This window comes from Tachysurus fulvidraco, chromosome 11 (genome assembly GCF_022655615.1).
Source record: "Tachysurus fulvidraco isolate hzauxx_2018 chromosome 11, HZAU_PFXX_2.0, whole genome shotgun sequence".
In the NCBI taxonomy this organism is placed as follows: domain Eukaryota; kingdom Metazoa; phylum Chordata; class Actinopteri; order Siluriformes; family Bagridae; genus Tachysurus; species Tachysurus fulvidraco.
The window spans coordinates 8568749-8586836 of record NC_062528.1 but is presented as its reverse complement, the minus strand read 5'-3'; the positions used below and the strand labels follow the sequence as shown (position 1 = coordinate 8586836).

The 18088-nt window shown below is 38.2% G+C and overlaps 1 protein-coding gene across 1 annotated transcript in view; it reads right to left on the bottom strand.

The window, feature by feature from the left end:
• Positions 1-18088, bottom strand: part of grik4 (glutamate receptor, ionotropic, kainate 4) — a 369932-nt gene that overhangs the window by 133787 nt on the left and 218057 nt on the right. Inside the window, exon 4 of the mRNA XM_027174034.2 lies at positions 8280-8444. Within this exon, the coding sequence (XP_027029835.1) occupies positions 8280-8444 (165 nt within the window). The remainder of the gene's footprint in view (positions 1-8279; positions 8445-18088) is intronic.

Sequence of the window (18088 nt, the reverse complement as noted above, 5' to 3'; positions counted from 1 at the left end):
TGCACACAGATCAATTTCAAGATGTGCTGATTGGTGATACAGGGCTTATAAGTTCCTATTTATTTTGTTACCATTTGTTCTATTTTATATTTGTCTGATTGTTTTCTTATGATTCCTATGGATTGATACATGGTTATTATGGACTATGATAACATCTTTATGAGCTCTGCAATAAATGTAATTCATCTGTACAAGAACGGAAATTAGTGGCTGGACAGCTTGTCTCGAATGTGGACGTTTTTCCTTGGGTTTATGTATAACGTGTATACAACGTTAATGTAATAAAGTCAGAGTCGCATTCATTTTGATGAAACCGACGTACAGTATTGGAATTGCACTGGATTTGCCAACTAAGATAGAGGGGTGGGAAATCAATGAAAATGAAGTCTTTAAGTAAACATATTACTTAAAATAAGCGGCTTTTTACACCTGGTCACTTCATGCGTTTTCTGTGATCCTATAGCTATCCGATCGTAAAAAGACCAGGTGTAAATTCCCTCCGAAACGGTTTCGAGATGGATATAAATCCGATCGCTCACACCACTTCAGGAGGGGACGCATTTCAGATGAAACTGGACAGGTGTAAATGAATGTGGTTGTTCAAGCTACATACGTCAGCGCTACTGTATACTCCTCCCAAACGGAAGTAAGTCACTCGCAGGTGACTCGCGAGTCGTGCATACCAGAAACAATTATGTTTTCCCACCATTGCTTGCTCCGATCTTACACCCAGGTGTCTCGTTGGGTCTTAAAATGCACTGCTGCTGCCAGCAAAAATGCAGCAAACAGTAAATGCTGTTTTTTGTAGCAACTGCATACACCAAAGCGTGTTCCATTTCAATTACCCCAGAAATGAGGTAAAATATATTTACATATTGGGCGGGAGTAGAAAGATCGGATTGATATCCGATTCGCCAAGACACATTTATGTGGCCTGAGGTAAATGTAACAGTTTTAACAAATAAGATAGCTATCTGATCAGAGAAAACACATGAAGTGACCAGGTATAAAAAGGCCCTTTGATATGTATTACAATTCTGATTTTCAGCTCCCCTTATAGATATAGACTTCTTATAACTGATCCGCCACAGTCCTGAGTGTGACGATGTAATTGTTTTAACTGCAGTCTGTTATACTGAGGGAAGACTCAGCGTAGAATAATCATCAATATGTATACACTGTGGTTACATTTTAATGTTAAAACCCACATGAATTTAATTACCAATTGACTGATGATGAGGCGAGAATTAAGTCACTAAAATAGACCACAAAGCAATTGTGATTTGTTAAGCGATGTCACACTGTGCATTGTGACAGTCAACAGCAGGGGAAAACTGCAATCCAGAACGATTATCTTTTTTCATTCTGTAAGGTGCTCATTTATATTCATGTAGTGTTATAAAGTTATAAAGTTTAGTCGGCGTTAGTAATCAGAGGGACAGAAGGATCAGGAGCCATAGTGGATTGTGAGAAATGAAGCTTCGCATTCAGTGAATTCTGCAAAGATGCTCAACCACTAGTGTGTCTTGGAACTAGCATCCTCAACAGGAAAAGAACATACAATGAAAGCAGAGTCTAAAAGCAGATCAACTGTCTTGCTAAATAAATGCTGTACTGTATATACTGTATGATAGAAGCCTACAGTAGAGTGTTGTGTATTGTAGGCTGTGTACCAAGACTCACAATATACTGTATGTTGAGAGATCAACTTAAAATTAGTATTGCTAACATTAACATGTAGGTGCTACTATCTGTAATATTTGTATAATATATCATTCAAGAGTTGTATTGTGCATGTCAGTGGAGCTTCACAGACTTCAGATGAATAAACAAGACAATTTAAATCGAGTCTTGATTCATCCCTGCTTCAGTTAATGTCATTATCACGATCTGGTCAGAAAAATAATCATAAATATTTTCAAAAGATTACAATAAGGGCCAAATGACCATATTTTCACAGACAGGAGAAAATAAAGAAAACTCAGTTTGACAGTGTGGAAACAGTACAGTGGCACTTCACAGCAGCCCCATTGCTATGGACAGCACTGGAGCACATGGATGCAAGGCAGGGTGGAACAATCGCACATGGCTGGTATCCAATGAGAACGGTAGCTCCAAATCCTCCTGGAGAAACCAGGGGATTACAAAAAGGTCTAAAAAAAGGATTGTTTCTCTCCTTTATATGCAGAGACTGCTGACAGCAACGAAGACCAAGCACTGAGCCAAACGACTTCAATGCCGTACCTCTCATCCAGCACTCTGCAGCCGTCACTCCTCTTAAAATATCTGTGTTCAGCCAATCGCAGCTTTGAATAGTTACAACAATTATACACTATATAGCCAAAGATATGTGGCACCTGACCCTCACACCTACCTGTATATGCTAGCCATCCTAAAACCCTTGTCACAAAGTTGGAAACACTCAATTGTCTATGCATGCTGTAGCATTACAAATTCATTACAATGAATATTCTACTGTACACAAAGCAAGCTCCATGAAGATGTTGACATTGATGAGGTTGGTGAGGAAGAACTCCAGTATCCTTCACAATGCCTTGACTCAACCTCACTGACTCAAACACCTTTTGGGATGAACGGGAATGAAAACGTCACACCGAGCCTCTTCACCCCAAATCAGTTCCTGACCTCACTTATGTGCTAATGCACCACCAGGATGAATGAGCACAAATCTTCAGAGCCACACTCCAAAATCCAGTGTAGAGACTTCTTGGTGAAAGGAAGTTATTATTACAGCAAAGGAGACTAAATTTGAATGAGATGTTCAACAAGCACTTTTAAGTGTGATGGCCAGATGTCTACAGAGAAGGTAGAATATCTAATTTATCAGATTTAAATCTAATTTATTATGATCAGCCTCAGCTCCAGGCAACAATAACTCACTACTTGATGTGTGTCTGTCTATCCATCCACCCATCCATCCATCCATCCATTTATTCATCCATCTTCAGTTTATACCTGAACAGGTTTGCAATGGATCCAAATCCTGACATACACACAAACACATGTTCACGCTCAGTTTTAATCCACTGAGCATACTATTTGAGATGTATGAAGAAACCAGAGCTCAGGATCAGACCAGGACCCATTAGCTACCCACCATGCTACCCATTTTAAATGTTAGTTTCATTTCTTATCTAGCTATCTAGAGTGACTTATGTGGTACCTAATTGTTTTACTTTACAGTTCAGCTGCAACAGTTTTTGTTTTCTTGGAAAATTCTGTACATATAATAGGCTACTTAAAAACAGACATTATTATGAAAACTACAAATCCTTAAAGCCCTAAGTGTCTACATTCATATGAGCCGTTAATCTCTACTGTGAAGTGTGACCTGTCAAAAAGAATCAATGCTGAACATGGACACAAAGAGTTAAGGTGATACACTACAAGGAACATGACACTGCTATAAATAACTTTTAATGGATCATATATATATATACATACTGTATATACATATATATATTATTTGGAGGAACAGCCTTGGTGCACCATAATTTGCACTCAACAGCACTGCAGCACCTGGGCTCAGTGGTCAGTGCTGTATGATGAAGGGCTTTTGCATAAAGTTAAATCCAGCTCAGCTTTTCTTACCGTACTGCAAGATGACTTTCAGGTTATTTTTAAATATTAAAGTGAACAGGGACAAAATATTGTATAGTGAATTTGCATTCAGTGTCCTCATACACCGAGGCACACACAGTACTGACGTATGAGCAGGAGAAACAGAAAGTGACATTACAGGAGAGTAAGAGTGAAATTGCTTACAAAGCGGTGGTATGAAAACTTGATGGCACGGCACTCGTACGATCCAATACTACATAATAAGACACAACCTTGTCTTAACTCATTTACTCACTCCCTTATACACTAGGCTACCTCAAGTACTCTTTTTAAGTAATCTTTTCAGTGAGACATACTGTACAATATAATACGATGTTAAACGCTTTAACTGCTGAGGATGTTTTTCACTATTTTTACTGTGAATGAAATGCATTTGATCATTTCTATATGCTGCTTTTACACTATATGGCAATTTCTTTTTTTTTTTGGGGTAGAATGTGTTATTTTCTGCAGCAAAAGTAAAGAAAATGGCTATTAATCACATTAAAATGACCTTCTAGTTAGTTATCAGGACATGGGCATTTTAAATGTACCTATTTTCATTTAGAAAACAGGTGAATTTGCGTCTTGTACACATAACGTCTGTAAAATCAATGTGTAGTCATACAAGAAAGATTTAGAAGTAAGTAAATGTACAGTAATCTCCTATTGTGTTCACTGTAATGACTTTGCAAGAAACGGTGTCCAACTGTGTCTCTATGTACCAGTCGTTACCAAGCCTTTGCTTCTTGTGTACTATCCTGGCTGTGACCTTACCCTATCATTTTTAGATTTTGCATACCCCCTTGTTTATCAAAGAGGTCTTTGGATTACATCTCTTGATTTCTACATTTTAAATAAATCATGAGGTCCTTGGCCTTATGTCCATGCCTGTATCCTGACATTCTCTTTATACTGTAGTTGCTAGTGACATTCAGAGACCAGTATACAATATGCTGGTGGAAGTTCTTGCCTTGCTCCTCTGAGGATGCTCCCGTATTCTCCTTGAACTAATCAAGATCAGGATGAAGGATAAGGACTTTCAGAGTTATAAAATGTCCCATTGTGATGTAGTTCTTCATCAGAGACTGAAACAGCTCTACTCTGGCTTTGTGATTGCCCAGGAAGCCCTAAACCACTACTACCAACTACTAAGCTGCGAACCGGTCTCTCCTTCTTAGTGAGCTTCTTGGGGAATACTGTGCACTCCAGGAACTTCTTATCTGTGGTCCGGCGAAGACACTGGCTTTGACTTTTGTGTCAGACAGCTTAGGAAAGAATACTTTGAAGATACTTGAAGGCTGCTGAGTCCTTATCAAGAGCTGCGATAAATTGTTTCCTAAGGCCAGATTTGAGGCGATTCATAGCCATTTCCCATACTATTAAGCTATAAGCAATTAGGAAACATTTGCTACCCAGGAACAACAACAACAAAAGTGTTACATACTGTAGTGCGACAGTAGCACAAAGCATATCATCATGTCCTTCACTTAATGTTCACATTAAGTGTGAGAACAGGGATACTGTGACCCCTTTGGCCATGGCATGTTGTTGGTACCAAACAGGCTGGTATGAATATTTCAAGAACTGTTGATCTCCTGAGATTTTCACTCATAACAATCTTTAGAGTTTACAGAAAATAGTGCGGGGGGAAAAAATCAACAGGAAGAAATGCCTTGTTGATCAGAAAGGTCAGAGAAGACCTGAATTGTACACGCTGTCAAGAAGGGTATTGTAACTCAAATAGCGTTCTTAAATCAAATTGGTCAGAACACTTGCTTTCAGTGTGAGACCTTTGTCTGTTGGGATAACCGTATGCCAGATTTTAGTGGTTGAACATAAACGCCTTCAGATTTTTTATGATTGTGAACTTTGGGCATCTCAGAGAGCAGAAATGGGTTTGACATCACAATTTACTTTGAAGGTAGAGACATTTGTGTGAAAAAAATGAACCTTTTGGCCCTTGTAGACTTGGTAAAAAACAGAAATTCTTATAAAATAAATACAAATACTTATAGACTTAAGTGTCTTCTTTCATTAAGCTCCACTATGGAGTGTGAAGAATGAAAATAATATGAATACTGAACCAGTTTAAATAGCTAATTTCTTGTATATAAAATCACAGAGAGAAAAAAAAACAATCGGGCACACTGCTTGTTCAACAGACGGAATACAGCCAGCTATGATTCATTTTTTAAACAGAAATTCAAGTCATTAGTATCAACACTTCTGTTGAAATGTTTGAATCTTTCTTTCACAGAACAGACTCGCTGCATATGAATAATACAAATCATGATAATACAAAACATTTGAAAAATATTTTTTTCCTGTTATTAATATAATATAATACTCTTATGAATTCATATTTATACTGAAACAGATGTTAACGATTATAGTTAATAAACCCTTGTTTACTTTCTTAATCTAGTACGCAGTAGTTAGCATGTCTATCTTAAGTCAAGAGTCAAGAAGCTTTTATTGTCATTTCAACCAATCTGTATATAGCTGACGCACTACACGGTAAAATGAAAGTGTTTCTCCATGACCCTGGTGCTACATAAAACGCAAAGGACTTAAAGTAAGTTTTCCTCGCCACATAAGGTGCAAAAATAGAGGATTGTAAGCAAAGCGAATAGGAGAATAACCAGACTAGTTTGAGTACACAAATCCTACAGTAACTTATATAACCACTTGTTATTTGAAAATGAAAGTGTTATTTGAAAATGACGTGACGTACGGCTAAGTATGGTGACCCATACGTGAATTTGTTCTCTGCATTTAACCCATCCAAAGTGCACACACAGCAGTGAACACACACACCATGAACACACACCCGGAGCTGTGGGCAGCCATTTATGCTGTGATGCCCTGGGAGCAGTTGGTGGGTTCGGTGCCTTGCTCAAGGGCACCTAAGTCGTGGCCGGCCCGAGACTCGAACCCACAATCTTAGGGTTAGGAGTCAAACTCTCTAATCATTAGGCCACAACTTCCCCACTTGTTATAACTGTGGTGAGCAGAAAAGTATCTCCAAACACATTACTTTGAGGGGGATGGCCTACAACAGCAGAAGAATAAGCTGGGTTCCACTAGTCAGCCAAAAACATGAATCTGAGGCTTGACTTGACTGAAAATGGCCCGATGAAGCTTGGTAAAAATAATTCTTATTAACTCTAAATAAAGATCATTTGTTTCTGTAGAATATTCATGACACCTGCTTGGTTTCAAGTGATCAAGCCATGGTCAATAAAGAGTTTACACTGCACAAGAGTTTACAAAGCATGTATGGAATCTAGTCCAAACTATCTATTACAAAACGTCAATTACTTCCACAACAGCACAGGTATTAGTTAGAAGAAGGAGAACAAAAGAACTTGTAGCATAGAACACCAAGTGACGTTACCAAAAAACAAAAAAAGGACGTCCCTCCAAAATTGACAAAAAAATTGATCAGACCTACAGCAAAATTAAAGAAGCTGTAGGGAAATTAGATAATTACTGGTCACTCCCTGTACTGTATGTGACAACTTCATGAAGGTTCTTCTTTTCAGCTAGGACTATTGCTAGGACTACTGCTATATAAAGGGAAATCATTTGGCTTTATATGTGACTGCTCATTTGGTCCACATATACTGATGCTTATATACTATGGCAGTTTTGTCTATTCAAGAAGCTTTTATTGTCATTTCAACCATATATAGCGGTTGCAGTACACAGTGAAATGAGACTAGGTTTCTCCAGGACCCTGGTGCTATAGTATAGTACATAAAACAGACAGAGATAAGGACATACAGTAAGTAAGTTTACATTTACATTTACGGCATCTAGCAGACACCCTTATCCAGAGTGACTTACAACTGAGCAACTGAGGGTTAAGGGCCTTGCTCAGGGGCCCAGCAAGTTAATCCCTTACTAAGTAAGGTAGTTGTTCCCTGTTCATCAAAATTTTAACAGATGCTGCACAACCTTTTTTTGAATATTTTCTCACTAAAGACACACGAGGACAGAGTCCCAACACTGACAGTAATGACAGAATGAAAGATGTTGTCTAAGCTACTGGCTATCTCAGACAACATCTTCGACCCGCTCCATGAGGTCCTGGCTGGATACAGGAGTACAGTACATTCAGTTGCAGACTCATCCAACCGAGGTGTTCAAAGTGACAGAGAAAATCCTTCCTACTTGTGTTCATCGGACTGTATAATTCCTCTGTGCAACTATACACCTTTATCGGTATATTTATTTTGAATCCTATAGCTTTATTTATATCTTTTTTTGTATATAAGTCTCTATTTTTGTTTTCTTATTATGTTGTCTGCGGTAACGAACCCAATTTCCCCATGGGGATTAATAACATATTCTGATTCAGATTCTGAAAACCTGAGCAGTGATTTCTGTATAACTGGGGCCTCCAAAGGGTTCATAGGGTTTCTGTCCTCGGCTTGTCCTGTACGCGCACATTATTTACTACACATTCGTTTGCCATCATGTAGGAGGCCTATTTTATTAGATTGATCATGTCAACCACTGATCCTCCTCCACAAGAACAGACAGAGGAGTGCAGGGGAATGAGGCAGAACTGACAAGGCAAACTAATTTGCCACCAAGGGAGAGGATTTAATCATGCATCTATAGGCCAAGCTCTCCCTCCTGCTACTTACTGGTCTCTCCAGTCTCATATTCACTGTCTCGGAGCAACTCGAAGATGTCCACCTCCAGCTTGCCTGTTGTAGAGCGGTTGCTGGAACGGTTGATACTGTCTTTTGCCAGCGTGATGGCCAAGCGCTCCCCACGGCTGCACTCCATTGGATCATCGAGGATTGCAGCTGAGAGGGAAGGAAAAAGACAGAAACACAGTGTGAGATTCCATAATATCAGAAGTTATATCAGCATTCAGCGTGTCAGGTGTACTGGTCAATAGATTTCCTGTTCTTAAGCAAATATGATATTGTATGTCAGGGCAAGATAATGAAACCTCATTGTTAAAGCAATACAAACAAGGCCAACAAATTGTATTGAAAAAAGAGTCCTTGGAAAAACTCCCGACAGACTCCTTCAGTTACACTGTGACTGTCAGTCACATTACAGACAGCCTCGGGGGGCTTTCAATCTACCACCATATTCAGTACTCAGGCGTGCAAACATGGCAGAATCCGCTGCTAGCGTTGCAATCTGTTGCAAAAAAAGGTGTAATGATACCAAAAATAATAAAACAGGTTGTTTTTCAAAGATGAGGAAATTTGCTGACCGTCATGAGAATGGACTGAATTAGTTCTTCCTCTTGGACAGATAATTACCTATGTTAATATTATAAACCACTATTTTTTCCTTTAAATTTCTTGAGTCTGTAATGTTCATGTTTGTGGCTTAGTAATAACTATGTAATAACTATGTAATAACTATGTATTAGCTAGACTCTTATTCTCTTTGTGTTTTTATTTACCCAGACGTATGCTGTTTGATTGTTTTGCCTTGGCACACTCTGTTGTGTCATTTAGTCTTATTGTGCATAATAATCACAGTTCCGGTCCACTTATATTTGATACCGATATCCACTATAACGACACACTATACTTTCTATATGATAGTGAGTCTGTGTGTTACATCTTTTCATTTATTGAAGCAAAAGTAAACATAAATATCTGTCCATATTGTGTCTGAAATGTCAATCAATTGACTTTTTGTTTTTATGAAACTGTTGTACTATTTCCTACCTATGAGTCATATCACCTGCTGATATTCAACATAACAGCAATCGTGTATGTCTGATGGAGAAGTATTTACTTGTCACAAATACTTTACAGTACAGACAAATAATTTTCTTCACATATCTCAGACTGAGGTGAGAGCACAGGGTCAGTCATGATACAGTGTACCTATAGCAAAGGTTAAGGGCCTTGAACGAAAGCCCAACAGAGGCAGCTTGGCCTTAACCTTTGAGTCAATACTTTCTACACTTCTGACTATGATCTTTCTCTATTTAAACGTGTCTTCCTGTATTTTAGCCTTTGACCTTTACCTTTGACATGGACTCTTACTATGTGATGAAAACACGGTGGTCAAAAACGTAGAATTTTTTTTCAGGCCTAGGGATATGAATTTTATAGCTACAGAAGGCACCAATGGATTACTGATAAACTGGAAACCCTAAACTTTCATTTCAACCACAAACAACTTAAAATATTTGGGTGTCATTATTTCATGTGCTTAAATACAGCACATGTCAATGGATAAGAGTGGGTTTTCCATTTTCCAGTGTTTTTGTCGTTTACCCAAATACATTGTTTGACCCAAACCCAACGTTTACAGCATATACTGTACATTTCAGTGCCTCTTTGAATACCCTGATGTTGTGCTGTATTCATAAGTGGGGGATGTAATAGCCTGGTGGAAAAAGGTGCTGTGCAACCAATCAGAAGGTTGTGAGTTCAATTCCTACATCCACCAAGTTGCCACATCTGGGCCCCTGAGCAAGGATCTTAGCCCTCAATTTCTCAGTTGTATAAAATGAGATCAAATGTACGTCACTCTGTATAAGTATGTCTGCTAAATGCTGTAAATGTAAGTAGCTACACAAGGCATTTGTACATGTTGATACTGATAAATGAATATCTGATGTTATATAAGATGGGATCTGTTTTTTTTTTAATGAACTGCTGCTATAAATAAGCTGTGTAGGTGCCACTGAACATATCTCCAAATTACTGCTTAAAGTTAGAGCCAGTCTGAAGCCAAATATACTATTTGTTTTGACCTTATTTGAGGTCAAAGCCTGGCAATCTATATCAATCTATTGCAGTCTGAAAGCAATTTTTTATATGCCCATGGACACCACAACATTAAAAAAAAACCCAAGCAAGGTCCAGCATCATGAAATTTGTAGTAGATTCCATGCAGCTATTTTTCAACACCAGCAAAACTAAACCCACAACACCATAAATAGGACATTTATTTCATTCAAGCTTCTTCTGGACACCCTTTGTGTCAGATCGATTCGTTCGACTAGCCGTCATATAACATGTGCTAATGACTTGCTCTGCTGTCATTTGTGTGAACACAGGTGTTGGTTATTCTCTAAAGATTAGAACCCAGGCAGGGTGAAGGAACCAGACATGACCAGGTTGAAGTCTCATTTCCAGGTTAATATAAACAACATCATTGTGATTTTCTGTATTGTAATCTTTTTTTAATTACCGTGATCTAATTTAATGATGCAATGCACAACCGAGATCATCAGCCACAGCAAGAATGCATCACAATATATTCATGAGTAATCTGTCAGTAATTTAGTGTGTATCGAGGCAGCATGACAATGACAAACATGTGCAGCACTCAGACAGCTCACAGGCTGGCTATCATTTGGTAAGTGATCTAGCTGAGCGTTCCTTACCCATATCATCAAAAGGCACATTTGCTTCAATCTGAAATGACAATGCTGCTAAAAAATGATCGCTGCATCAAAGTTTAAAATAAGTTTTATTTTGTTGTTCTGGATTCTGAAGCAGGAGGCTTTTACAGACCATTGATTGATGTGATTGTGAGTCTAACTCTTTACCAATGGCCAAAAAAATGGAGTCAGCATTGAGTTCCTTTGTCATGGTGGTTAATAGTTTCTTTGTCATGGTGGTTAATAAAAAACTTGCAGTCATTTTAAGTATTCCTGTTTTCATCTAGCCTATAGGGGCAATATATTCATCGAAAGTTCCCAAACAAATCCAAAAGTGGTTATTATCCTCCCAACAAATGTTTATAATTCCAAAGTTAATAGCAATATCGAACCCATTTCTGCTCTCTGAGATGAAGTGCTGGTTCATAAACATCTAAAATCTGAAGATGTTATCTTCAACCACTTCAAATTCTGTGTAAGTTTATCCCAACTGAGGGAAAAACCTCTTGCCTCTCGGTCAGACGCTGCCCAATGCCCCTTCCTTGAGCCTGTCCAGAAAAGAAAACATGATGCAATCTGGTAAGCAACCAGCACAACAATGTTTATTTATACTTTTATTGTGAGAAAAAAAATCCCTTGCTTTCTAAAAAATCTTCAATCTTGAAAAATCTATAAAAAGTAAATATGCTTTTGCTGATATTTGCGTATAATTGAATATTCAATATATTTCGTGCCTGCCTGGTAAATCATCATTATACATAATCAGCACTGTACATATCTTAATTATGTGACACAACTTTTATTTATAAAATAACTAAGGTTGGGAACCGAGAACCGGTTCTGTTTTTTAACAGGAACCACGCGGAATTTTTAAGCTTCGGTTCCAAACACGGTTCCGATGCGGTCACTTTAAATAGCCACGTCTTACCTCATGAATGTTAATTGTTTACACTGTTTACAGTCACGCAACTAAATTAACCACAGAAATCAGTCACTCACGCTGCTGTGCTGAGGTTCGCTTTGTGTTAAAGTGTGGATTCATTTCCAAAGCTACAACAATGAAGTAAATCTACCCCGTCTGAGAGGGTTTTCTCCAAAGCTGGAGATACAATAAGCCAGGAAAGGTCTCGTCTTCTCCCAGAGAAAGCAGACATGTTGATTTTTCTTCAGAAAAATTGCTAACTGTTTTGCTAAGTTGTAATTCTGGAGGTTAAATTTGATGTTGGATTTATTTACTTTTTTTAAATTGATATCAATTGAAATGCTCTGTTTAAAGAGTGATTAATAAACACAAATGGAATTGTTTAACTTTTGTGCATTATTTTTCACATTTTTTTATTATGGAATCGTAAGGCAGAACTGGAACCGGAATCGGAACCAGGAAAATTTCTTTTGATACCCAACCTTAAAAATAACTTCCTGTTAGAATCAGCATTGAATTGGTAATATAATTGGACATTAAATTTGCAGGTGAAGGATCCTGTCCTGTCGCTGCCACACCCCAGGTTCGATTCCCAGGCAGGGAACTGATCCAGTCGGCCCTAAGCCCTGATAAAATAGGAGGGTTGTCTCAACAACTGGACATTAAATTGGATTGTGGGTTTTGAGTCCAAACATATGTCACATAGAAAGTACTGTATGTGGAACTTTCCTTGCTAGACTAGTACGTTTACTTTTCTGGCATTTGGCGGAAGCTTACCAGAGCGACTTACATTTATCTCATTGAGCTTGGCATTTATACAACAAAGTAATTGGGGGTTAAGGGCCTTGCATTGGGGCCCACGGGTGGCAGCTTGGTGGTCCAGGGATTTGAACTCATAACCTTCCATTTAGCAGTCCAACATCTTAAAAACTGAACTACGACTTCCCACAACTAGTAAAGGGAAAAACCTACAGATTTTGATGTAATCTTCATTGATTATGTATTTCATTGCCCTCGTTCAACAATTTAGTCATTAGTTACAGTCTTGTAACTATTATTTAAGTCAGTTAGTCACCTGTGTTAGGCACATCTGTGTGACCAGTTTGTTGTCTACTGTAGCTTCTGTTTCTTACCTGTGTGTTTGCACTTACACGTTATGCTCTAGTTCTTCAGTATTCCCGTATTCTAGCATTCGTTTTTGATTTCTCTAACCACGCTTTCAGTTTAGTTGTTTGTCCAGCAACGTAATTAAAAATGACCTCTTCACCCGTATCTGCTTCCAGTCGAATACGTGACACCATGCAAAAATACCGAGTTTTGAACTACAGTTAAAAGGGTGCGTGTTGAGTAGAAGCAAAAATACCATGAGCAAAAATACAAAATACAAAACAAAAAGAATCTAATCATTGGGTTAACGTGGCAGGCAGCCATTAAAGAATACTTGCAGGCAAGTGAATCAAACCACACATAATAGAAATAGCTTTGATATGACTTCTAATTCTAATGAGACCCATTAACAACAGCCATAAGTTTCTTTACAGATAATAAATTACAGTTGGCTTCAGTGCTGTTTGTCACTATGATTGTTCCTAATACTCGTAGAGTGATTAATGTTTCTAGACACATCTAGATTTGCTTTGTGGTGAAAATAACTAAATTACTGTGTACCAAACTGAAATTAGTACTAATGCACTTAGGAGGAAAACTGATTTTCTGTCACCCATGAAGATAATTTATAGATGAGTAAATAAAACAATATTTTAAATAGGCATCATCTGGCACAGCACTCCGTACATTAGAGTTCACCAGATCTAAATACTTTCCTAGCACAATTGCAAAGCCAGTGCATTGTTAGCAAGCAGCTTTAAAATTCCATTAAAAATGAACAATGTAGGCAAGAAGGTAAGAAATAGCATCGAACACCACAGGAATTTGGGGAACGGTGTGGTGCTTCAGTGTGCTGTAAACCAGGGTATATTGTGCTCCCTTTCTGCAACAGGAAGGGAGAGAAATCTGAAGCTGGGCAATTTTCCCAGCCTATACCCCCCAGTGCTCGTAACAAAGAGCGCCAAATGGAAACATTGGCCCACTGCTGGGTTTTGGGACAGTGTGCCAGACACCAAATCAGCAGCATGAAATCAGACATCGGACTAATATGCAGGGATCACCAAGAGTTGAGAAAAATCACAGTACTGGAGAGAATAATGGAAGGGATTGGCAAGAATCTGGCATGACACAACAGCACTATTTTCTTTTTCTAGGTCTTGCCCCTGGTGTACGGTGTGTGAAGTGTATCTGATAACTTTTGCACATTTTTTCCGGCCACGATCTTACAATCTTACGTATATATGCGTGATCATGCACCAACAGCAAAATCAAACATATAGCATCACAACACAGTGAGTTTTGTGTGTCAGTGAGTTGGAAAAAGTTTTGAGGTATCCCATCTTTAACAGTTATTAAAGTATATTGTTTGAAAAAGGAGATTATCTAGAGTGTTTGCTAAAGTTCTATGGGACCAGCGCTACGGTTGGCAAGTTGACCTCTTCATGTGAAAGTACCTTGTTCTTGGGTATATATTTAAACTCGTATTTGTACCCAACCCTGATTTGGCCTGTTTGGGGAAAGGGGATCATAATCATTTCTTGAACCATAGATTGGTTGCAAAATGGCATTTGGTTTATCTGTTCTTTTCCTTTTGTACCAACAAGCAAGAAGCAAAAAAAATGTATCTTTTAAAAGCATATTAGAAGACATACATGTTTACATGCTGGCAGATGATATGCTTTCAATAGACCTTTTGGAAACGTGAATGCTTTCTGCAGTCCATCTATAGATACAGTAAGGCATTCTGTCTCTACTGACCGTAACAACCTTTAACTACACCGAACCTGAAACAAGTGACAAGACACCTTGAAGTATTCAGTGACTGATGTTTGGTGGAAATGAGCCTTCGACCATTGTTCTAGAAAACAGCTTTCACACTTCAGTAAATATACCACAAACAAACAAAAATATAAAAACATCCTTAGTTTAATATAAGTTGCAATCTCTAGAAGTCTTGTTTGTGACACTAAATGACACGCTGAGCCATGAAACAGTGTGTAAAATGGCCATGAAATGCATGAGAAATCTTCTGTCCTTGGTAGACACACACACACACACACACACACACACACACACACACACACACACACACACACACACACACACACAAAGATATACGGAAACACACTTACCCTTTACATTTGTTATAAATCATTTGCCATTTTCTGATAATGCTTCCTATTACATCATTATCAGAATATGGCAGAATTATCAGTATTGATTTATAGTACACCGTGACAATGCATTTGGAACAGCTTTACGCCAGAGTAAACAACTGAACGCATCACAGTGCATGGTGTAGCGCATCCCGTCTCTCCTCATTCCTGTGCAAACACACTGAATGCTGAACACACATAAATGTGACTTGAATGGACAACAGATGAAACTAAAAGGTGCTCAGAACGTTGGATTAACACCACTGCATTGCAATCCTATTTTGCCGTACTCTATTATTATATTTAAAATTCGAATACATGAATTCTAATGTTTGTTCTTATTATACGTTCTGTAGGGGAACAGATGCCTTATCCGTCACAGGAACGACGTTGGCTGCAGGCTTGTCTCTTAACTGTGGGTCATTTCCATTTAATCAAGTTGAGTGCCTGACCACACAGCTAATGGATTATTGTGCCACCTATAACCACATTAACTACAACATAATATGTTTTCCCATTTAAGCTCTGCAATGTAAAACGAACCGTGAAGCACGCCCGAGCAGCCCTGAGTGACTGGGCAGTCACATGACACAGTCTTAGCCTTTCTGTCTGATAATCAGCATGCACAACAAAACAAAGCTACAGCGCTCTGGCTAGCAAGGACGCGTTTTTGAAGAGTCTCCATGGCACATGGATGTATTTATTTATGGAAATTGAATGAAATGGAATGGAAATAGACTTGTCAGACACTTTTAATCAGCATAAGCAAGTCTGATTTCTTTTTTTTTTTACTTTTTGATTAATCTATTGCTCCTGGTAGGCTAGGTAAAAACAGAAATTCTTGAAAAACAATAAATTCTTAAACCTTAGATGAGCCATTATGTGCCACTGTGGCATGTGACATGAAAAAAAAATGCAATGCTGAAGATAGGCGCAACAAAACAGGGAAAAAATGGTTTAATAATTTTTTTTATAAAATAAACAAACAAACAAACAAACAAATAAAGAAAGAAATAAATGGATAAAAATGTAATAATAATAATAAAAATATATAATTTTATTAAAGAAATAATTTTTCCCTCAGTGTGAATGAATATGTGTGCTGTGGCATACAATAGACTGGCAACAGACTCCCAACCAGGGTGTATTCCTTCTTTGTTCCCAGTGTTCCTGGAATAAGCTCCAAAAAAAAAACAAAAAAAAAAACTAAAGTACCCAGACCAGGATAAAGTACTTAACACATATACTGTACCGTATACAATAGTGGTCCTGCAAAAACATTTCCGGTTAGTCTAGTAAAGTCCTGTAACTTTCTCTACCAGAAATCTCCATCTCCTTCAGTGCCACTCAGAACTTTACAATATAAATGATATCACTGACTGCGAAAATGGCACAGGATTTAGGGATAATGAATTTTAAATAACCTGTAGTGTATTTGAAGCTTGCTTGGCTGTGTCAGCACTAAATCATTCACCTCCACAGCAGTCATGAAGAAGCTGATTTATATTCGTCTCCTCACCTGCCTCCACTCAGCTTTAAGAAAGGCCAGCAGGATACGTTTAATTACAATTCTTTTTACTAGCCGAGTAAAACGCACGTCGAGCCGACAAGAGTGTTCAAGGTTAGCGCTAACGTATAACATCGTGTGCCGTATTGCACCTGGAAGACCTGCCGTCTCCCATCGTTTCCTGTCATTTTAAAGAAAAGCCTCGTTTATGGGAAAACCTAGACGACACAACACACACAGCGGCCGACTCTTTGGGAAAATCTAAGGGCCGTTGCTAGCTTTGAAATGTTAATTTGTACTTTTTAAATGCAGATTCATTTCTTTAAAGCAATGATCGGTTTTCAAAAGAAAACACTTGATTAAAACCTTGACTTGATTAAAACCGCAAATTAAAAACTATGTGAGCATAGACATGTTTGTCATGCAGGTCTTACTGGTTTCAATCACAAGTGCTGATGATTAGATCTGGCATTTTTTACTCCTTTAGACAAAAGAAAAATCACGTCGTAGCGCAGTCGATTTTTTTCCCTTCGCGTTGAAGACAGAAGCTCTGACACAAAAAGCCTGGCATGAACCCGGGAATAGGGAAAGAGTCTTTCATGGTTCTCATCAGAAAGTCAACATGCAGGAGAGTGCATTCATCTTGAGTGTCATTTACTTAGCTTAACAAAAACAACACAGTGAAGCTGATTTATTGTCCTTGTGTTGTAAGGATCCAGAAGAGATGCAGAAACGAGCTGTTGGACAAGTATTTGAACAAAGCGTCAACATCTGTGGCTGAGATTCGTCAAAGCTTCGTTTGCCAGTGTTCCAGAAATGAGGAAGACGTGAGTGATCTTCACACTCCTCTTCATGAGGATGGTGCAAGAAGAACTGCTGAGAACGAACATGCACAAGGGATTTAACCGAGTACAAAGAGATCATTCGGCTTGAACAGATAATGTATTCCAAACTGATAGAAATGCACATACAAATATGGGGCACAATATATTTTTTTCTTCCTTAGAGAAGCTACTGCATGAAAGGTTTATAAGACCTCTGCTTCAGACTTAGAGGGTTGAATTGGGACTGAGATCCACAGCAAAAAAACAAAACAAAACAAAACAAAACCAAAAAAAAAAACAAGTCATGAAGGCTTTTTATTTTCATGTGAAAAGATTTTTTACTTTCAAGCTACAAAGAAAGCCTGTGCTCATTATTGTGAACATGTAGTGGTTTATAAGCGCCTCATCCATGTCACAGCGGTTTAAATTAGGCTTCCACTTTGTTTATAATTTGGGAAATGGAATCAAATAGAACCAAATTCGTAAGAAAATACGGTGGGCTGATACGAACAAATGAGGGAAATTCCCAAAGCGTGCGTTTTCCAGCGTGTTTCAGTGCGTTCACTG